Source organism: Artemia sp. Qi Xiang Cuo, chromosome 2 (genome assembly GCF_049724085.1).
Source record: "Artemia sp. Qi Xiang Cuo chromosome 2, ASM4972408v1, whole genome shotgun sequence".
Lineage (NCBI taxonomy): Eukaryota > Metazoa > Arthropoda > Branchiopoda > Anostraca > Artemiidae > Artemia > Artemia sp. Qi Xiang Cuo.
In genome coordinates, this window is record NC_142795.1 from 18,272,123 (window position 1) to 18,296,235 (window position 24,113).

General features: G+C 34.3%; 1 protein-coding gene across 4 annotated transcripts in view; it reads left to right on the forward strand.

Moving 5' to 3' along the window:
- Window positions 1-24,113, forward strand: part of Rab3-GEF (Rab3 GDP-GTP exchange factor) — a 231,527-nt gene that overhangs the window by 90,976 nt on the left and 116,438 nt on the right. For all 4 annotated transcript variants that reach the window (XM_089099430.1, XM_089099420.1, XM_089099424.1 and 1 more), the window contains one exon: window positions 17,356-17,426. In XM_089099430.1, the coding sequence (XP_088955556.1) occupies window positions 17,356-17,426 (71 nt within the window). The remainder of the gene's footprint in view (window positions 1-17,355; window positions 17,427-24,113) is intronic.

Genomic DNA, 24,113 nt, shown 5'->3' on the forward strand with positions numbered 1-24,113 from the left:
ACACAATACGGGAATTTCATTCAAGAAATTATGAAAAAATTGTAACTAAGTAGCAAATTCTTTATTGAATTCACTTGTTGAATAAACAAATAGAAATTTCATTCAAGAAATTATGACAAAATTCTAAGTAAGTAACAAACTCTTTATTGTTTTCACGAGTTAGATATACGACGTAGAAATTAAATTCAAGAAATTATGAAAAAACTCTCAGTCTAAGTAGCAAATTCTTTCCTGAATTTACCTGTTGGATAAACAAAAAAGACATTTCGTTCAAGATATTATGAAAAAATTCTTAGTAAGTAGCAAACTTTATTGTTTTCACGAGTTAGAAAAACGATGTAGAAATGAATTTCAATAAATTAGGAAAAATTTTTAGTAAGTAACTATTTCTTTCTTGAAGTCAACTATTGGATACACAGTACGGAAATTTCATTCAAGAAATTATGAAAATATTTGTATTTAAGTAACAAACTCTTCATCGATTCCACCTCTTTGATATACAGTGCAGATACTTCATTCAAGAAATTATGAAAAAATCACAAGTAAGTAATTTTTTTTCTCTTTATCACAAACAATTTTCACATAGCTACATGATGCAGAAATTTAATTCAAGAAATTATGAAAAAATTCTCAGTAAGTAAAAATTTCATTCTTGAAGTCAACTCTTAGATACACAATACGGAAATTTCATTCAAGAAATTATTAAAAAATTGTAACTAAGTAGCAAATTCTTTCTTGAATTCACTTGTTGAATAAACAAAAAGACATTCCATTCAGGAAATTATGACAAAATTCTAAGTAAGTAACAAACTCTTTATTGTTTTCACGAGTTAGATATACGATGTAGAAATTAAATTCAAGAAATTATGAAAAAATTCTCAGTCTAAGTAGCAAATTCTTTCTTGAATTCACCTGTTGGATAAACAAAAAGACATTTCTTTCAAGAAATTATGACAAAATTCTAAGTAAGTAACAAACTCTTTATTGTTTTCACGAGTTAGATATACGATGTAGATATTAAATTCAAGAAATTTTGAAAAAAGTCTCAGTCTAAGTAGCAAATTCTTTCTTAAATTCACCTGTTGGATAAACAAAGACATTTCGTTCAAGAGATTATGACAAAATTCTAAGTAAGTAACAAACTCTTTATGGTTTTCACGAGTTAGATAAACGTTGTAGAAATTAATTTCAAGAAATTATGAAAAAATTCTCAGTAAGTAACCATTTTTCTTGAAGTCAACTCTTGGATACACAGTACGGAAATTTCATTCAAGAAATTATGAAAATATTTGTAAGTAAGTAACAAACTCTTTATTGATTCCACCTCTTGGATATACAGTACAGATACTTCATTCAAGAAATTATGAAAAAAACGCAAGTAAGTAACTTTTTTTCTCTTTATCACAAACAATTTTCACTTAGCTACATGATGCAGAAATTTAATTCAAGAAATTATGAAAAAATTCTCAGTAAGTAACAATTTCATTCTTGAAGTCAACTCTTAGATACACAATACGGGAATTTCGTTCAAGAAATTATGAAAAAATTGTAACTAAGTAGCAAATTCTTTCTTGAATTCACTTGTTGAATAAACAAAAAGACATTTCATTCATGGAATTATGACAAAATTCTAAGTAAGTAACAAACTCTTTATTGTTTTCACGAGTTAGATACACGATGTAGAAATTAAATTCAAGAAATTATGAAAAAATTCTCAGTCTAAGTAGCAAATTCTTTCTTGAATTCACCTGTTGGATAAACAAAAAGACATTTCGTTCAAGAAATTATGACAAAATTCCAAGTAAGTAACAAACTCTTTTATTGTTTTCACGAGTTAGATAAACGATGTAGAAATTAATTTCAATAAATTATGAAAAAATTCTCAGTAAGTAACCATTTCTTTCTTGAAGTCAACTCTTGGATACACAGTAGGGAAATTTCATTCAAGAAATTATGAAAATATTTGTAAGTAACAAACTCTTTATTGAGTCTACCTCTTGTATATACAGTATAGATAATTTATTCAAGAAATTATGAAAAATCTCAAGCAAGTAACTTTTTTTTTTCTCTTTATCACAACCAATTTTCAGTTAGCTGCATGATGTAGAAATGTAATTCAAGAAATTATGAAAAAATTCTCAGTAAGTAACAATTTCTTTCTTGAAGTCAACTCTTAGATAGACAATACAGAAATTTCATTCAAGAAATTATGAAAGTATTTGTAAGTAAGTAAGTAACAATCTCTTTATTGATTTCACCTCTTGAATATACAGTACAGATACTTCATTCAAGAAACGTGATTAAACACGTTTTGAAACTACATGCTATTTGCATGCCTTTCCTTGGCACCTTTCCAAATGAGCGGGGATTCCCCACTGCTTCCTACACGCTGCAAAAAGTGAGCAGTACGAAAACTATTAGCAGTACGAAAGGCATGCAAATAGCATGAAGTTTCAAAACGTGTTTAATCACGTTTCTTGAATGAAGTATCTGTACTGTATATTCAAGAGGTGAAATCAATAAAGAGATTGTTACTTACTTACTTACAAATACTTTCATAATTTCTTGAATGAAATTTCCGTATTTTCTATCTAAGAGTTGACTTCAAGAAAGAAATTGTTACTTACTCAGAATTTTTTCATAATTTCTTGAATTAAATTTTTACATCATGTAGCTAAGTGAAAATTGTTTTTGAGAAAGAGAAAAAAAGTTACTTACCTGCGATTTTTTCATAACTTCTTGAATGAAGTATCTGTACTGTATATCCAAGAGGTGGACTCAATAAAGAGTTTGTTACTTACAAATATTTTCATAATTTCTTGAATGAAATTTCCGTACCGTGTATCCAAGAGTTGACTTCAAGAAAGAAATGGTTACTTACTGAGAATTTTTTCATAATTTCTTGAAATTAATTTCTACATCGTTTATCTAACTCGTGAAAACAATAAAGAGTTTGTTACTTACTTAGAATTTTGTCATAATTTCTTGAAAGAAATGTCTTTTTGTTTATCCAACAGGTGAATTCAAGAAAGAATTTGCTACTTAGACTGAGAATTTTTTCATAATTTCTTGAATTTAATTTCTACCTCGTATATCTAACTCGTGAAAACAATAAAGAGTTTGTTACTTACTTAGAATTTTGTCATAATTTCTTGAATGAAATGTCTTTTTGTTTATTCAACAAGTGAATTCAAGAAAGAATTTGCTACTTAGTTACAATTTTTTCATAATTTCTTGAATGAAATTCCCGTATTGTGTATCTAAGAGTTGACTTCAAGAATGAACTTGTTACTTACTGAGAATTTTTTCATAATTTCTTGAACTAAATTTCTGCATCATGTAGCTATGTGAAAATTGTTTGTGATAAAGAGAAAAAAAGTTACTTACTTGCGATTTTTTCATAATTTCTTGAATGAAGTATCTGTACTGTATATCCAAGAGGTGGAATCAATAAAGAGTTTGTTTCTTAATTAAAAGTATTTTCATAATTTCTTGAATGAAATTTCAGTACTGTTTATCCAAGAGTTTACTTCAAGAAAGAAATGGTTACTTAATGAGAATTTTTTCATAATATCTTGAAATTAATTTCTACAACGTTTATCTAACTCGTGAAAACCATAAAGAGTTTGTTACTTACTTAGAATTTTGTCATAATTTCTTGAACGAAATGTCTTTTTGTTTATCCAACAGGTGAATTCAAGAAAGAATTTGCTACTTAGACCGAGAATTTTTTCATAATTTCTTGAATTTAATTTCTACATCGTATATCTAACTCGTGAAAACAATAAAGAGTTTGTTACTTACTTAGAATTTTGTCATAATTTCTTGAACGAAATGTCATTTTGTTTATCCAACAGGTGAATTCAAGAAAGAATTTGCTACTTAGACTGAGAATTTTTTCATAATTTCTTGAATTTAATTTCTACATCGTAGATCTAACTCGTGAAAACAATAAAGAGTTTGTTACTTACTTAGAATTTTGTCATAATGTCTTGAATGAAATGTCTTTTTGTTTATTCAACAAGTGAATTCAAGAAAGAATTTGCTACTTAGTTACAATTTTTTCATAATTTCTTGAATGAAATTCCCGTATTGTGTATCTAAGAGTTGACTTCAAGAAAAAAATTGTTACTTACTGAGAATTTTTTCATAATTTCTTGAATTAAATTTCTGCATCATGTAGCTATGTAAAAATTGTTTTTGATAAAGAGAAAAAAAGTTACTTACTTGTGATTTTTTTCATAATTTCTTGAATGAAGTATCTGTACTGTATATCCAAGAGGTGGAATCAATAAAGAGTTTGTTACTTACTTACAAATATTTTCATAATTTTTTGAATGAAATTTCCGTACTGTGTATCCAAGAATTGACTTCAAGAAAGAAATGGTTACTTACTGAGAATTTTTCATAATTTCTTGAAATTAATTTCTACATCGTTTATCTAACTCGTGAAAACAATAAAGAGTTTGTTACTTACTTAGAATTTTGTCATAATTTCTTGAACGAAATGTCTTTTTTGTTTATCCAACAGTTGAATTCAAGAGAGAATTTGCTACATAGACTTAGAATTTTTTCATAATTTCTCGAAATTAATTTCTATATCGTTTATTTAACTCGTGAAAACAATAAAGAGTTTGTTACTTACTTAGAATTTTGTCATAATTTCTTGAATGAAATGTCTTTTTGTTTATTCAACAAGTGAATTCAAGAAAGAATTTGCTACTTAGTTACAATTTTTTCATAATTTCTTGAATGAAATTCCCGTATTGTGTATCCAAGAGTTGACTTCAAGAAAGAAATTGTTACTTACGAGTTGACTTCAGGAAAGAAATAGTTACTTACTGAGAATTTTTTCATAATTTCTTGAAATTAATTTCTACATCGTTTATCTAACTCGCGAAAACAATAAAGAGTTTGTTACTTACTTACAATTTTGTCATAATTTCTTGAACGAAATGTCTTTTTGTTTATCCAACAGGTGAATTAAAGAAAGAATTTGCTACTTAGACTGAGAATTTTTTTTCATAATTTCTTGAATTTAATTTCTACATCGTGTATCTAAGTCATGAAAACAATAAAGAGTTTGTTACTTACTTTGAATTTTGTCATAGTTTCTTGAACGAAATGTCTGTTTTTGTTTATCCAGCAGGTGAATTCAAAAAGAATTTGCTACTTACTAACAATTTTTTCATATCCACGAGGTGACTTCATGAAAGAGTTTGTTACTTGCTTAAAATTTTTTCCTAATTTCTTAAATGAAATTTTTGCATTGTGTATCCATGAGGTAACTTCAAGAAAGAGTTTGTTACTTACTTAGAATTTTGTCATAATTCCTTGAACGAAATGTCTTTTTGTTTATCCAGCTGGTGAATTCAAGAAACAATTTGCTACTTACTTACAATTTTTTCATAATTTCTTTAATGAAATTTCTGTATTGTGTATCCAAGAGGTGACCTCAAGAAAGAATTTGTTACTTACTTACAATTTTTTCATAGTTTCTTAAATGAAGTTTCTGCACTGTGTATCCAAGAGGTGACTTCAGGAACGAGTTTGTTACATGCTTACAATAGAACTATTCTAAAGAATAAAGACGGGTTAAGCTTAAAGATATTTATTGCTTAAACGTATGGACACATAGCTCAAAGAGACACACAAGGCCCAAAGAAACATACACAGCCCAAAGAGACACAAACATCCCAAAGAGACAAACATAGACCAAAAAGACTCAGACACCCCAAAAAGACACATAGTCCAACGAGACACACACAGCCTAAAGAGACACACACATCACAAAGAGACACCCACAGCTCAAAGAGACACGTACAGCTCAAAGAGACGTACACGGCCCAGAGAGAAGCACACATCCAACAGAGAGACACAAAGCCCAAAACGACACAAACAGCCATAAGAGGCACACACAGACCATAAAGATTCAAACTGCCCAAAGAGATATACAGCCTAAAGAGAAACACACTGCCCAAAGAGACACACACAGGCTAAAGAGACATACACACAGTCCAAAGAGACACACAAAGCCCAAAGAGACACACACACAGCTCAAAGAGACAAAAAAACACCCATACAGAGACATACATACCAAAAAGATTCAAACCCTCCAAAGAGACACACATTGCCCAAAGAGACACACATGGCCTCTAAGAGACACAAACAACCAAAAGAAACACACACAGACCAAAAAGATTCAAACAGCCCAAAGAGACAAACATCCTAAAGAGACACACACACACAGACCAAAATGACTCAAACACCCCAAAGAGACACACATAGCCCAAAGAAACACAAACAGCCCAAAGAGACAGAAGTCCAAAGAGACAAACACAGCCCAAAAAGACTCAAACAGCTCAAAGAGACACAAACAGATCAAAAAGACTCAAACAGTCCAACGAGATGCACAGCCCAAATAGACCCAAAAAGCCAAAAGAAACACACACACACCAAAAAGAAAAAAAACTCTAATACTGACAAATACAGAACAAAATATTAAAACGTAACAAATATAAAAAAATATCAAAAATATTAACACAAGACAACAAAGATACACAAACAGCCAAAAGAAAGACACACAGACCAAAATGAATCAAACAGCCCAAAGAGACACACAAAGCCCAAAGAAACACAAACAGCCCAAAGAGACAGAAACACAAAGATAAAAAAACATCCAAAAAAAGAATCAAACAGCCCAAAGATACACAAACAGATAAAAAAGACTCAAACAGGTCAAAGAAACACACAAACAGACCAAAAAGACTCAAACAGCTCAAAGAGACACACAGCCCAAAGAGACAAGAGACGCACACATCCAACAGAGATACACAATGCCATAATAAACAAACCCATACAAAATAGGATCATACAAAGCGTCAATAAAAGAACCTTTTAATTCAGAGGTACTCAATCAAATAACCTGTAAGTTTTTATGCAGATAAGCCAATAAACATGACAGTTTCAAACCATCATCGCACTTACCAGGGGGGTTCAAATGCGCGCACGCAAAGACCCTGGGAATTCCTATACACGCAAGCAAATAACATGGGACTTCCTATACAAGCAAGCACATAACATGTGAATTCCTATACAAGCAAGCACATAACATGGGAATTCCTATACAAGCAAGCAAATAACAAGGGAATTCCTATACAAGCAAGCAAATAACTTGGGAATTCATATACATGTAAGCAAATAACAAGGGAATTCCTATACAAGCAAGCAAATAACATGGGAATTCCTATACAAGCAAGCAAAATAACGTAGTAATTTCTATATATGCAAGCAAATAACATGGGAATTCCTTTACACGCAAGCAAATAACATGGGAATTCCTATACATGCAAGCAAATAACATGGGAATTCCTATAAAAGCAAGCAAATAAAATGTGCATTCCAATACAATCAATAAAATAACTAGGGAATTACTATACATTCAAGCAAATAACCTGGGAATTACTATACACGCAATCAAATAACCTTGGAATTACTATACCTGCAAGCAAAATAACATGGGATTTACTAATCATGCAAGCAAATAGCCAGGGAATTCATACACAAGCACTAACATAACATGGGAATTCCTATGAGCTCCAACAAAGAACTTGGGACTTCCTATACCCGCAATAAGATAACATTGGACTTCATATACATGCAAGAACATAACAAGGGAATTAATATAAAATCAATATCATAACATGGTACTTCCTATCATCGAAAGATAATAACATGGGAATTCCTATACAGGTAAGCAAATAACAAGGGAATTCCTATACACGCAAGCAAATAACATGGGAATTCCTATACATGCAAGCAAATAACATGGGAATTCATATACAAGCAAGCAAATAACATGGGAATTCCTATACATGCAAGCAATTAACAAGGGAATTCCTATGCATGCAAGCAAATAACATGGTAATTCCTATACACGCAAGAAAATAACACGGGATTTACTATACAAGCAAGCAAATTACAATTGAATTCATAGACACTAAAGAAAAAACCATGTTATTTCATATAAATTCAAGAAAATAACATTGGATTTCCTATACATGCAAGCAAATAACATGGGAATTCCTATACATGCAAGCAAATAACATGGGGATTACTATACCTTCAATATGATAACATGTGTTTTCCTATACATTCAAGAAAATAACTTGGGATTTCTTATCAATGCTAGAAAATAACTTCGGAATTCCTATACATGCAAGCAAATACCTTGGGACTTCCTATACAAGAAAGCAAATAACATGGGAATTCCTATACAAGCAAGCAAATAACATGGGAATTCCTATACAATCAAGCAAATAACATAGGAATTCCTATACATGCTAGCAAATAACATGGGAATTCCTATACATGCAAGCAAATAACAAGGGAATTCCTATGCATGCAGGCAAATAACATGGGAATTCCTATACACGCAAGCAAATAACATGGGAATTCCTATACATGCAAGCAAATAACATGGGAATTCCTATACAAGCAAGCAAATAACATGGGAATTCCTATACATGCAAGCAAAAAACATGGGAATATCTATACATGCAAGCAAATAACATGGGAATTCCTATACATGCAAGCAAATAACGTAACCATTTCTTTTATTCAAATCCCAACCGCAAATCAAGTTATCGTATATTGAACAACCTCTGATTGGCTCATAAAAAATGCCCACGTCAAACGATACATTCATTGTTCAATTCTTATCAAAAACAAAAAGCTTTATACCCCTTTTTTCCAATGAGAGTTAGCTTTAGCAACGACACACTCCTAACAAACTATTCTTGACTAAAGGCAATTGTCCAAAAAATCAATCACACTAGGACCGGTATTGCGTACTCGTTCCTCTTTGAAAGATGTATTGACCTCTAGATTAGAATTACCTACCAGAAAAACCGGAAGGTCATTGTAATAGGCAAATGACCCTGGTAACCCAATTACTTGAAAACCTACACACATATCCATGCCTCAGGCGTAGGGTTCAAATATATAGATGCCTGGCCCGTGGTAAGGCATATTACGCAATCACTGGTCGTGGTACTAGATAGCTTACTACTTGTCTTTAGGCATAGTTGTAATAGTAGTCACAGCAGTTGTATAACCACTCAACTTAATACAATTAGCCCTTGCTGTGATATTGTCGATTTCCTCTTGTTTAACCTGTATAGTCGTATACTTTTTGAAGTTTTAACCTTACAAGTAGTTGCGATAGAAATAGTAGTTGGAGCAATAGTAAGAGTAGTAGCAGAACTAGTAAGTGTTGCAGAAGCAATAATATTAGTAGTAGTGTGCGCATATTCCCTTTTTGTCAAATGATCTTCCCCTTTAAGTATTCTCTGAGAGTTCCAACTTAATACACAAATTAATTCTTAAGATACGTTATTTTGACAATCTAAATGCACTTAGTGTCTTTTGTTAGTTCAAGTTTGCCATCGATATTCTCTCAAACTTTCAAACAGTTCGTGGTAACGAACTGTAAGTAAGAACCGACGCGCGCTCAATAGTAACCGAAATTCTAAAAAACCGAATTTTAATACCAATAGCTACATCAAAAGATTCAGATTTTTATGTTGATTTCAAATATATAAGTTTCATCAAGTTTAGTATTACCAATCAAAAGTTCCGCGCCTGAGAAAATATGCCGTATTTTCGAAAAAAGGAGGAAACACCCCCTAAAAGTCATAGAACCTTAACGAAAATCACACCATGAGATTCAGCGTATCAGAGAACCCTACAGTAGAGGTTTCAAACTCCTCGCTCTTTACACTAAGCTTTGACTCCGTCTCACAACTTTAATTTTTAAAGCAACAAAAAACTTTAGCGTAAAGAGCGAGGCGTTGAGGAGGGGGCAGCCCCTTTCATATACGGAATAATTTCTGTTTGTTTTAAGTTTTAATGTTGCTTCTTACCTTCAGTTAAAAAAAACTTGTTTTTTTTAATTTAATTTTTGAAGGTTTTTGAATTAATGCAGATTTTGATTTTCGATCACCGTACATGAATAATTGAAACAAATTTGCATACTAATTTTACTTTTATTTGGTTAAATTGCTTTCTCGAAAGTTGTTTAATTTTCAATACTCGCTGATGCCTAGTCAATACCTCGCTCTTTACGCTAAAGTTCGAATTTTGTTCCAATTCTTTAAAAATGATCTCTTATCACAAAGGCCGTTAATTTGAATAAATGATTCTTATGAAAGTGCTAAAAAAAATTTGCTTTAAAGAGCGAAGTATTGACAAGGGGGCGAACACAATCATATACGTAATAATTTCTGTTCGTTTCAAGTTTTGATGTTTCTCCTTACTTTCAGTTGAAAAACTTGTTTTTTTTTTATTTAATTTATAATCGTTTTTTTAAATAATGGTGAGAAATCTGGCGCCCCCTTCATAGCAATGTCCCTTTCCCCATGAAAAATTCCTCCATGGAAAGATCCTCCCACGTAACCCCGATCTACCCCCTCCCCCCGCTATCAGAAGAAATTCCCCCTGAAAACGTCTGTATACTTCCCAATAACCAATGCTATATGTAAACATTGGTAAAGTTCATAACTTTCAGTCCTCCCCCCGGGAACTTTGGGGGATTAAGTCATCCTAAAAGACGTATTTATTAAATTTTCGACCATGCTGAACAAAATGGCTATCTCAAAATTTTGATCGGGTGACTTTGGAAAAAAGAGCACGGGAGGGGGCCTAGTTGCCCTCCATTTTTTGGTCACATAAAATGGGCGCTAGAACTTTTAATTTCCGTTCGAATGAGCCCTCCTACGATATTCTAGGACCACTGGGTCGATACGACCACCCCTGGAAAAAAACAAAACAAATGAACACGCATCCGTGATCTTTCGTCTATAAAACAGGAAAAACGTCCACTTTTTTGCAGACAGGAGCGAGAAACCTTTAGGGTAGGGTTTTTTGATACGCTGAATCTGATGATTTAAGTTTCATTAAGGTTCTATGACTTTTAGGGGGATCTATTGGTATAAAATTTCCGTTTTTTAGAGTTTAGGTTACTATTGAGCCGGGTCACTCCTTACTTACAATTCGTTACCACGAACTGTTTGAAAATGTGGAATTTGTATTTTTTTGCCAGAACAAATAGAACGGATGTATGTTTATTTGTTGTTTTTTTTTCGTTTTTTTTCCATGGATAATCGTATCGACCCAGTGGTCCTAGAATATCGCGAGAGGGCTCTTCGAACGGAAATTAAAAGTTCTAGTGTCCTTTTTAAGTGACCAAAAAAATGTTGGGCAACTAGGTCCCCCCACGCTCATTTTTTCCCAAAGTCACCTGATGAAAATTTTGAGACTTTGTTCAGCATGGTCGAAAAATATAGTAACTACGTCTCTGAGGATGATGAAGTCCCCACAGTTACCGGGAGAAGGGCTGCAGGTTATGGGCTTTGCCTATTGCTTAAATGTAGTATTGGTTGTTGGGAAGTTTACAGACGTTTTCAGGGGGGATTGTTTCTGGTAATGGGGTGGGGGGGGGGGTCGGTGGTCACGTGGGAGGGTCTTTCCATGGAGGAAGTTTTCATGGGGAAGGGACGTTGCTATAAAAGGGGCACCGGATTTCCCAGCATTATTTAAAAAAAACGATCAGAAATTAAATAAAGAAAAACAAGTTTTTCAACTGAAAGTAAGGAGCAACATAAAAACTTAAAACTAACAGAAATTATTACATATATGATTGGGTTCACCCCCTAGTCATTACCTCACTCTTTACGCTAAAGTTTTTTTTTTAGTATTTTCATAAGAGCTATTTATTGTAATTAGCGGCCTTTGTGATTAAGGGGTCATTCTTAAAGAACTGGAACAAAATTTGAACTTAAGCGTAAAGAGCGTGGTATTGACTAGGAGGGAACCCCTTAATATACGTAACAAAATACACGAATATAGAAGTTCGTTACGTAAGTTAATTCGTAAGTTACGTATATTTATTACTAACAAAAACGTTCGTAAATAAAATTAAACAAATATCGAGAAAACCATTTAATGGAAGTATTAGCCATTTAAATGGAAGTATGGAAGCTATGGAAGTATTAGTTTTAGTGATAGTAGTGGTAGTAGTAATAGTACTCGTGGTAGGAGTAGAACCAGCAGTAGATGTAGTAGTAGTAGCGTACAAATATTGCCTTTTTGGTCAATTGATCATCTCCCTTATCATTTCCTGAAAATTCCCAATTAATATACTCAGTCATTCCGAGGGGATACCCTTTTGACAATCCACATACAAATAATATGTTATGATTTAGTTCAAAACTCCCCTCAACACTCCCTGAAAGACTCATGTGAATGCCCTTAGTATTTTGGAAAAGTAGAAGTCAAATATGCATACCTCTTCTCAATAACACATACTGTATATATACAATGAACAATTGCATAGCTTGCAGCCTTTTCCCTTTGGCCTCGAGGGGGGCAGCCCCAAACACACAATTACTGAGCTTTTCAACAATGCTGAAAAATTGATATCTCAAAACTTTGTTTGGATGTTTGTTATGGAAAATGATAATCATGGGGGGGGGGGGGTCTGTCAAATCACTTTGACTCTTAAAAAGGGCACTATAACTTCCAATTTAAAATCAAATAAGATGCATCTGAATTTAATAAGACCACCCATTCCATAAGAACCTTGTATGCCCCAAGGGCATAACTTAAAGCCTTTGCCCTAGGGTTCTGGGGGTTTGTTCCAACCTTGGAGGCATTGTTTTATGTTCTTTGGACTATTTTGAACAAAATTTCCATCGCACAATTTTAATCAGACACATTTGGTGAAAAGCAGGGTAGTTAGGGGGGCTAATTGACCTCCATCGCTATTGACTCTTAAAAGGCAACTAGAACTTCCAATGTTCACTCAAATGAACCACCTCTAAAGTTTATACAACATCCTTTACAGAAGAACCTTAAATGCCCCAGGAGCATTACTTACAGCCCTCACCGTTAGGCTCTGGTTGGCAGCGCTCTGACTTTGACTCTTAAAAAGAGCACTAGAACTTCTGATGACGAATTCAATAAGTCCCCTCCAAAGCATGTACGACCACACTTTCTATAAGAACCTTATATGGCCCCAGGGCATAACTTACAACCCTTGCCCTGAGAGCTTTAGGGGGGAGGGGTAGTCTTCCTCACAGACATAATTTACTCACCCTTCAATTACGATGCATAAAATTGTTATATACAAATTTTGATTGGAGGTGTTAAGGGAAATAATAAGGGTGGAGGGGGGGGGGCTGGTTACTGCTAAATCACTTTGATTCTTAAAAAGGGCATTATAACTTCCAATTTCAAATCAAATGAGCCCTATTTAAAGTTTATACGACCGCCCATTCCATAAAAAAAAACTTGATATGTCCTCATGGTATAACTTACAACCCTATCCCGAGGGCGCCAGGGGGTTGTACCATCCTAGAGCCATTACTATATGTTCTTTGGAATATTTTGAACAAAATAAATATCTCATAATTTCAATGGGATGTGTTTGGTGAAAAGAGGGGTTGTCGGTGGGGGGGGGGGGGGTGGCTAAATACCCTCCATCACTTTAGACCCTTAAAAAAGAACTATAAGTTCTAATTTTCAACCAAATGAGCCTCTTCTAAAGTAAAAAAACCATCTCTTCCTTAAAAACCTTAAATACCCCGTGGCATGACTTACAACCATCGCCCCCAGGCTCTGGTGGTTTGTATCAACCCCAAAAGCCTTATTATATGCTCTTTGGACTATTTTGAATAAAATGACTGTCTCAAAATTTTTTATTCGATGTATTTCGGGAAAACACGACGTGTTGAGGGGGGATAATTGTCCTCAGATCACTTTGACTCTTAAAAAGGGTACTAGAAATTCAAATTACCAATCCAATGAGTCCCCTCTGAAATATATACGACCACTCTTTCTATAAGAACCTTATATGACCTCGGGACATAACTTATAACCCTTGCCCTGAGAGCTGTAGGGGCGGGATTGTCTTCCTCAAAGACATAATTTTCAGACCCTTCGAATACAATGGACATATTTGCTATCTCCAAATTTTGAATGGACGTCTTTGGGGAAATGAATCACTTGAAATCACTCTCAAATCACTTTTGACTCTTAAAAAGGGCACTATATATTCCAATTTCCAATGAAATGCCCCATCAGAAGTTTATATGACCACCCATTCCATAAAAACCTTATATGTCACCAGGGCGTGACTTTATCCCCAGGGCACTGGGGGGTTGTGTCAACCATAAAGACATTGTTATATGTTCTTTCAACCTAACTTACAATTACTAAATAACTTACTAAATAACTTGTTCAACCTAACTTACAATTACTAAATAACTTACTAAATAACTTGTAATGCTATTTAAACATTACATAAAGTTATTTAAACATTACATAAAGTTATTTAGTAACTTGTAAGTTACTAAATAGCTTACAACCCTTGTCCCCAGGCTCAAAAGCCTTGTTATATTATATCTTAACTATATGGAATAAAATGGCTATCTCAAAATTTATATTTGATACATTTCAGAACAATACGACCTGTGTGAGGGGGGGGGGGCGTTAGCTGCCCTGCGATCACTTTGATTCTTAAAAAGGGCACTAGAACTTCTAATTACCTGTCCAATGAGCCCCCTCCGAACTTTATATGACCACGCTTTCTATAAAAATCTTATATACTCCCTGGGCATAACTTACAACCCTTGCCCTGAGGGATGGGGGAATTGGTCATCCTCAAAGACATAATTTTCGAAACTTTCAACTACGTTGAACAAAATGTCTATCTAAAAATTTTGATTGGAATTGTTTTAGGAAGTGATGGGTATGGTGGGTGAAGGGGGTTGGTGTTTGCGCTCCTATCACTTTCGACTGCTAACAAAGGCACTAGTCCTCTCAATTTCCAATCGAATGAGCCCTTTTTTGAAGTTTTTACGACAACGCTGTCTATAAAAACCTTATATGCCCCAAAGGCATAACATACAACCCTTGTGCTGAGGGATGCGGGGGGGGGGCGGGTTGTCATCTTCAAAGACATAATTTCCAGACTTTTCAACTACGTTGAACAAAATGGCTACATCAAAATTTTGATCGGAAGTGTTTGGAGAAATGATGGGCGCGGGGGGGGGGGGGGCATTCGCCCTGCGATTACTTTCGAATATCAAAAGGGGCACTAGCCCTCTCAATTTCAAAATCGAATGAGCCCTTTTTGAAGTTTCGACAACGCTTTCTATAAAAACCTTAAATGCCCCCAGGGCATAACTTACAACCCTTGCCCTGAGGTCTTTGAGGGGCTTATAATCCTCAAAGACTTAATTTCCAGAACTTTTAACTACATTGGACAAAATGGATATGTCAAAATTTCTATTGCATGTGTTTGGGGAAATGGTGGGCGTGAGATGAAGGTTAGTTGCCCTCCAATTACTTTCAACTATTAAAAAGGGCACTAGCCCTTTCATCGAGTGAGCCCTTTTTGAAGTTTTTACGACAACCATTTCTATAAAAACCTCGTATGCCCCCAGGGCATAACTTATATATCTTGCCCTGAGGGCTGTGAGGAGCAGTGTCCTCCTTAAAAACATAATGTCCATATGGAAATCAACTACCTTGAAGAAAATGACTATCTCAAATTTTGATTGGATGTGTTTGGGAAAATGGAGGGCGTAGAAGTGGTGTTAGTTGCCTTCCAATCACTTTCGACTATTAAAAAGGGCACAAGCCACTTCAATTTCCAATCGAACAAGCTCTTTTCGAAGTTTCTACGACAACTTCTTCGATACGAAGTGCCCTGGTCTAAAACCAGAAAAAAACAACAATACATTGTGCCAACATCGTTCTTTACTTAGGCAGGGCTATTGCGCTGCCTATGAATAATTGTTTGTTGTGGATAAATCTTTTTCTTTCTTTTTATCAAATCTTTTAAATTTCGTTTGGAAGATCTAGCGACATGTGTCTAATTCGAGATGGTTTCCGAAAAGAACTCCGTTCTTTAAATTTCCGAGACATCCATGTTTGCTTTGAGTGCAGCCTCTGAACCCAGTATTTTTATTTGGAAGTAACATCCAATACTTTATTGTTGAGAAAGCTCCAGTATTTTAATGCTGTCCTGTTTTAAACAAGGTGAAATCTAATTGACCGTGATCCAGTTAAGCCCTATATGCCACGGTAGAGACAGTGGTCAAGTGAGAAAAATATGATTGATGTTTTCTGGAGCAGTTGTGCTCCGGAAAACTCCTCATTTGAATAACGTCGAATAGATACTCCTTTGAATTACCGTTTATCAAACAGTAAGCTAGGCAAAAATGTGATTTGATTCTAGCACTGCTGTGAAAAAAAAAATTAAGATTTATTGGCCACGTTTTGCGGAAGAAGGATTATGTGGCATCGAATTTCGTGTTTTTTTAGAAATCATCGTTTGCCAAACAAAAGTAGGATGTCCTCAAAAGTTCTGGAAACAGGTCCCAAAAGGAAAATGATGACTCTTCCCTTTACTTGCAGTAAAGTATGCTTTCATATTATGCGTTTTTGGTAATTATTGATGATGGCTAGATGACTGATGATTGATTACCATTTGCCAAAAATTTGCAAATGGTACTAGTCATGTCAGGAGTCAATTGCATTATTTCTAAGTAATTGAAAAAATTAATGTTTAAAATGATGAATAATGTAGTTGATAAAGTTTATTTTAAAAGGAGGACTAAGTTATAGGCAAAAAATTCTTTGTGTCCATTGTTTATGATAAAAGGCATTTCCCTTCAACCTAACCTGCTAAAATTTACCTATCCGAAAAGCAGTATATTCACCTATTAAATTTTGACAGTAATTCATAAATTATTTATTTGACAGAATTTAAAATTATTTAAATTTCTAAAGCAAGTAAAGTAATTAGTGCAATGGAAGTTCATTTTTGTCGTATTAATAACAGTGAGGAAAGAATGGAGAAGACCATTGGAACTACTCTGCAGGTTGTCTCGATCCGATTTATGGCCAGTCGTGAAACAGAGTGGGATTGCATTAGGTTTTGGCAACTCTAATAACCATAGAAATGCAACAGAAACAGTAAATTATTATATGTTTTTGTGTAATTGAGCAACCGAAATGCAAACTAATAACATGGTCGAACTGCAGCTTGGTTATCTGAATAGCTGAACGGTAAATGTCCATAAACATTTTCCCCTAGACACTTTGTATGTAGGGTGTAATGCTTTTTGAAATTATGGTAATATTTACTCCTTAGAGAAGGGTTCCAGGAAGTGGTATGTTTTCTCACCCACGGTTTGGCTGGAATGGTTGAATTAATTTTTTTTTTTAATTGCAAAATGCATATCACGTTTATTAAGCTAAATATTTTTATTAAACCTCTTTTTCTAGTTATTTTTTGCTCCTACGCCTTTTATCATTGGTATTCCCGGAAGCTTTTTCCAAGAGAAAAAATACGTAAGGTAAGATTTTCTGTAGTATAAGGAGATAAAATTTATTTCTCAGTTGCCTTATATTTATTTCTCAGCTGCTTTAGAATATCCATTGTGTTGGAAGTATTTTTGTTTGTGATACTAGAGCCGTTTTTTAGCACTAAGATCTTACATCTAAGATCTTTCATCTTTCTGCAAAGATTATCGTTTTATCAAATCATCTTTGCTCTAAGATCTTACAGCTCACTGATATTAGCAAAAAGCGTGAAAGACGTCATCTTTTTACCACATAGAACAATGACTAGAGAACTTTAATGATCTACTCATCATTGTTCTCAGACCGCTGATCAGAGCAGAATGATGAAAGATGTTTGCATAAAAACTAAAAAATATGCAAGATATTAGTTAAAAGATTTCACTTTTAAGCGTTTTCTTACAAAAGATACAAGATCGTAGCACATTGATGAGTTAAAAAACGGCCCTACTAAATTATGATCTCTGAATGTTTCTTAATCTAAGTCTAAAGTATCCGAGAGAGTCAAGAGTAAATTTGTCTGCTGCTGTTACAAAGTTAAGGGCAGCAAAATGAATTTTCATGAAAACCCTTTTTTGAAACCTCTAAATTTGATCTCTGGGAACAAATTAGGAAGTTGTTTTTACTCCCCTTGCAGCTAAGACCTTTAAGGTATAAAATTTTTCCTCTTTGTAACTGAGAGCTTTATTTTTACTTTCTCAAGTAAAAAATGTTCAAAACTAAGTAAGCATCGCTAGAAAGCCTGTCACTAAAACCGAGTCGCTGAAAAATCTATACTTTTTTTTAGACTCCTCATTTTCAAATATGTCTATTTAATTTTTTTCTTGTTAAGTAAATAAATTGGAAATGTCAGATTCTCCCTTTCTCTTTCTATTGAAATTGGGACATAGATATGTTATTACTCCTTGTAGCATACCAATTTCCTTATTTGCCTTTCCTGGAGGGACTTTCATTTAACTCATTTCTTATTTTCTTGAAATAAAAATGAATGCAGAAGTGGATTCAATTCTTCAGTTACGATTTTTTTTTCCTTCTTCCAAAATCTACCCTTAAGGTAGTTAAGATAATAAGCTATTTTTATTTGCATTGATGTTTAGCATTAAAGTAATCGAAGCTAGTAAACAGTAAACGTGGAAGTTTAAGCACCTAAGTTGAATAACTACAAGGGAGAAGGGCTGATTACCGTCTCTTGGTACTCCTGTGAGTAGCTATAGGCAGAAATAGATATCTAATACTGCTACTGACAATCACCGTTAGCCACTGGCCGTCTTAGCCAGTGTCTGACCATAAACCAAAGCATGTGAACAGTATACGTTGCTGACATCGGATGGACTTAAGCAAATAATGGCTACCATGATCATTTACGGGGGGGGGGAGGTCAGTACCCCTTGAGATCCTAAGTGTTGGCCGTGGTGCAAGAAAAAATATATTGAGGAGGAATCCGGTGTGGGAGAAAGTTTTCTTGTTTGTACTGGTTCTTAATATCAGTGCCGCTTACCCGCTGATGGCTGACAACTGTTAAATGACTACCCCCTCCAGCGTTGCCTATCAAACTCAGATAGAAGCTGGTGGGTGGCGTTCTTGGAAAGGGGAAAACTATATTGGTCACCTTGACATTATCTAAGAAGGCTACTCTGTAAAGGGAAAAAGAGAGGTAAGCCCTAAATCAAATGGCGGTGACCAAAGGGCCATCAATACCCCAGTGCCCATTATAATAGTAATAATAATACTAGTAACTTCAACTGAATTATCACGACCATTTAAATTTTTATGCACAGTTCACCGTAGTTTTTTTTAAGTTTAGTTTTTACATTTACTTATAAATTTAAGTTCGCCACAGTTTTGGGGATAAAGCAACAATAATTATAATTCAATTTTACTATCACTCCAGAAGTTTTTAGTTTGTAACAAATTCACATTTTAATATTGAGGTCAAGTAAACGGATTACCTGAAGCTTAAATAGTTCATCAAAATAAAATCTCCAAAAGTGCTGAAATCCAGAATTTTCATTGGTTTAAAGTTTGTTTTATCGTTATGGCAACAGCCTTCAGCTAGCCGTTGTTGAGCTAATAGATTGATAAGTTATGTATCGTAACCTTGCAATAAATTTATTTGTACTATATTAATTTTCTCCTACTCGATAAGCCTAAAGTACGGATACCAACAGAGACTTCTGTACATGAATAGTTTAGATTGAATAGATCACCCCTTAGAGTGTTATCAGTCCTCAGCCAAGTTTTCTATCAAAGATAAAAAAAAATTCATAGAAGCTATCTGTGAAATGTATTTTTTTCTTAAGAAATCAATCTTTTCTTTTTTTCATCCATGCTATTTAAATAAAATAATTCTTCTGATCTTTTTATTCATTTGTCAAATCAATATTTACAACATTCTTCAAATATATAACATCCGGTTCTATACACTGAACGTCATCATCATCATCTTCTACTATATTCACCGGAGGGGGGCAGACTATCCAATAAACGCTTGTCGTCTTCGACGCAGAGTCGACCCGAAGGCCCCCTCCTCACCAAATCCTCCGAGGTAAATGACAACCCATCCTCAGTTTAATGAAATTCCAACACATCATCCATAGCATCAATGGTAGTATTGCAAAGAAGAAGCTCCTCGCTTCCGGTGAGCTCCCACTCGGACCATACATCTTCTCCATCATGAGCACTCTGATTAACATACTCATCCCATATGGATTGTCCCTCTTGCATATACTCAGGGATTTCCTATAAAAGAAATAAACAAATGAGAAACAGGGATACTTAATATTTTTCTATATATCCATAATTTTCATGTATAAAATTCGACAATTTGGTGGATGTGGATTATTTACATACGGTACGAGATCTAATGTCCTTGGTAAAAGCCTCTACGAGATTTAATGTCCTTGGTAAAGCCTGTAGGAGATTTAATGTCTAATTTCTGAAAAAAAGGGGGAAAACAACCCTGAAAATCAAGTGACATTAATGAAAACGCCGTTAACGAGAGCTCCGATTGACCGGCACCAAAGTGTCACAAAGCCGCCAGCGAGCCACCACCACCAGAGGTGGTAGCGTTTGGCTGACTCTGAATTAATTTACTGCAATTCTTCATTGTCGTCAACCGCAAAGTCGGAGCGTTTCTTTTCTCGTGTGGCCAAGTAGTTCGATTTTACTAATTAGAAATCAAGCAGGGCTTGCATTATCCCCGAGCTTTTGGTGATTTCCCCGAAAATCTATTTGACACCCCAAAAAAATTGATTTCCCCGAATCACCGAAAATCATCCAATCACGATCCCATCCCTTAGTGATTTATGACTAGTGACTATCCATGTACGTTAATTTTTGTCGCTTTAGTTACTTTGCATTGTTACCAACATCCTCGTCAGGGCATTCGTCAAGTTCTTGCTTTATAATATACAGGATGTTTCTGTAAATATAAGAAAGTGTTATTTTGCTTCAGAATTATATCATGGTCCTTAATTCAATGCCCATGTTTTATTATGTTTAATTATGTTTTTTTCTTTTTTGAAAAACCTTCCCCCATTCCAGCATCTCGCAATAGATTTTGGTACTTCAAAGGATTCGATAATTACAACCTGTTTAACGGGGAGATTAAATAGCTCTGAAGTATTAGCGTCAAAGGGTGCGATATATTTCCATTTGGGAGAAAAATCATTAGCGGAAATAACAATAAATTTTAAACTCACATTTTGAATTATGTAAAATAATATTATTATCAACATTCCATTTTAGTCTATTCAGACGAAAACTAGGTTTTGTCAAATTAATACTGCAGAACAAATTGAAGAAATGTCATGCCTATCATTTTATTCCATACATATCTACCTTAGTTCTGACCATTTGCAGGAGACTTCTGATAATAGCTTTAGCTATTAACTCTCTATTAACGTTTTCTATAAACAAAATTTTAAAATAGTGAAAAACACGTTTTTTATTATTATTATATTTGAAAATAAAAAGCGTTTAAATTAAATCACTGAATATCTGATGGATTTTGCAATATCGGGCATCTTCGAGGGTATCCATTGTGCGAAAAACCGAACTTCATCTTCAGGGTAATGAATGGAATGAGGATACTTCTAGCAATTAAAGTCCTCCAAGTTGAATGAAGGAATATATTTATCACATTTTTCTATTAGGACCTTACCGGTCGGCACGTGTCCTTTAACGTAAACAGCTCTCACTCCGAAGAAACTACATATTTCTCGAATCTCCTCTTGTACTTGCTACATTTCATGACTATTTTTACTAATGGTCTTACGATTTGATCGTAAAAGCCATTAAAGCTTATAAAATTCAATGTTGTACCCCATCTTTTTGTATCAGACCTATATATATTGTACTTAAGATTCTATTTAAGAGAATAAACTTCTCGATATTCCTCATCTACTAATAGAAATCACGTCAATCACGCCACTCCAACACTAAGAAAAAAGAAATAAAATAATAATCGACATCTGTGGGAGCGCAATGGTCTGACCCTTAGAGGGATCAAAAGAATTTCCCAAGGGTATATGACATAAATACCTCAAAGGCTTCACTGAATGACGTAATTTGTTCTTTAAAGAGCCAGGTCTAATTTTCCAAAATTATTAAAATATTTTTTTCGCATTTAATTAAGGAAGCAAGGAGCAATCCAAAACAAATATAGTGTAGAATTGGCAATAAACGTTCCATGTAAAATTACTAGAGTAAAGGAAAGGGTTCGGTAAAGCACTGAAGAAATAATAATTAGCGATTCTTAAAAGGATTTTAATTGTAATGTAACAAAGTTGATTACCGCAGGAGAGCCCGAGTTGAATCCCCAAAACCACTGATCCCATAACATTCAATGGCATAAACTTTGTTTATTGTTAGGATGGTTTCTTGAGCTTGAATACGTGTTGAAACGTATATAGTTAAAGATTAAATTCTGTATATACTAATGTGAAGGCTGCTATAATCCTTAAAGCTGACTGACTGACTAATCTATTTACAAACTAACCTACTATTAATAGACACCACTTACAACAACCGTCGAGGGAAGGCAATAAAGTGCCTGATAAAAGACGACTGTAATCCTTTCATTCTCAACCCGTTACTCATTCATTTAAAAAAGAAATAAAAGTAATATACTCTCTCTTACCACAGCTTTTTCTTAAGAAAAAGAGTTAAACCCCCAAAAACGATGTTTTTTTACTGGTTTAAAATTTCATACAGAAGAACCAATTAGGTAGACTTTAAGTGGTGGTTCTTTTTACTGGCTTAAAGTTTGACTCAGGAGAACCAACAATGTGGTTTTTTCCCTGCTCTCTTAAACGCACGCTTAAGGAATGATGTAATTGGCCTATGAAAACGTGTCACACGTATAAATCAGTTAAGCTAAAGTACTATTTTTTACAATGGGCGGCTGTTTGTATCAACTAAACATGACTTATAAGAAAAGAAGGGAGCACACTAACGTATCTGACTTTTGTATCCTCTCTCTTGTTGAGCTCGAATCAATAGGCTTGAGCTCGATATCGTGTTGAGCTCGATATCGTGTTGAGCTGAATATCTGTAAGTTAAAAAAACAAGTTTTCTCAAACAAAAGTAGAGAACGACATTAAAACTTAAAACGAACAAAAATTATTCCAAGTATTGGGGGGTGTTCCATCCTCAACCCCTCGCTCTTTGTGTTTAACGAATTTTATATATTAGAAATCAGCATTAAAAGCCTATTATTTTAATGCTTTAGTTTAAATCAAAATAATTCTTTTAGACGTTCGGTTACTATTAGCCCAAGTCTCTCTTTGCTTACAGTTCGTTACCACGAACTGTCTGATAAAGGGAGTTTTACCCAGAATGCCGCAAAATTTTTAATACTTATTATCTTTTTTTCAGAATCTCTGCAACATTTGTAAAAACTTCCTCAAATATGCTAGTATTCTAAACGCTCTAAAGACCAATCTTAAATTGACTAAAGCTTTTAAACGGTGTACACAATATCTCCCAGAAGAAAGAAAGCTCCATAGAATAATCGTCATTGTCATGTATCTGAAATTTTCACACTTCTGAGTTAATTGCCAAGCACTTAATATTAAGCCGCCTTCATATGGAGATCAGCTAGGCAATGTGGATCAGAAGAACCAAAGTGCTATTTCAAATACACATCCCTGCTGAATTACCTCAGCAGTGTGGAAATCTCAGTAGTGTGAATAGTAATATACGACTTGAGACACGACAACGCCGAAATATGATTAGAAACTTCATGACTGACACACCTCCCTGTCAGTCCAACATATTATGACTGAGCCAAGTTGCCATTTACCATCATATAGAAGCCTGGTAATGTTTTTTTAAATGCAGATGCCAATATATTTTTTTTTCAGGGAAATGCAGTTGTATGTAATTTAATATTATTAAGCTTCTATTTTTCTGACTCAATGCCATCTGGAGATCGCCCATATTTCTAGGCACGCGAAGATGCACATATATAACTTATCCGTGAATTCAGTCCTGCTCTACGCCGCTGGTGAGATACGGTCCCTCAAATCTACCATCTTAAGCATGATAGGCCTGCTAGACGAAGCAACTTTGGCGAACCGAGGGGTTGCGATGGAAAGTTTTTTTGTTCAATGAAAGACTCCTTGCCCTTACTCATCAACTTCCAATCTCAACTAAAATTGCCCAGCGAGCTCTCAGATGGT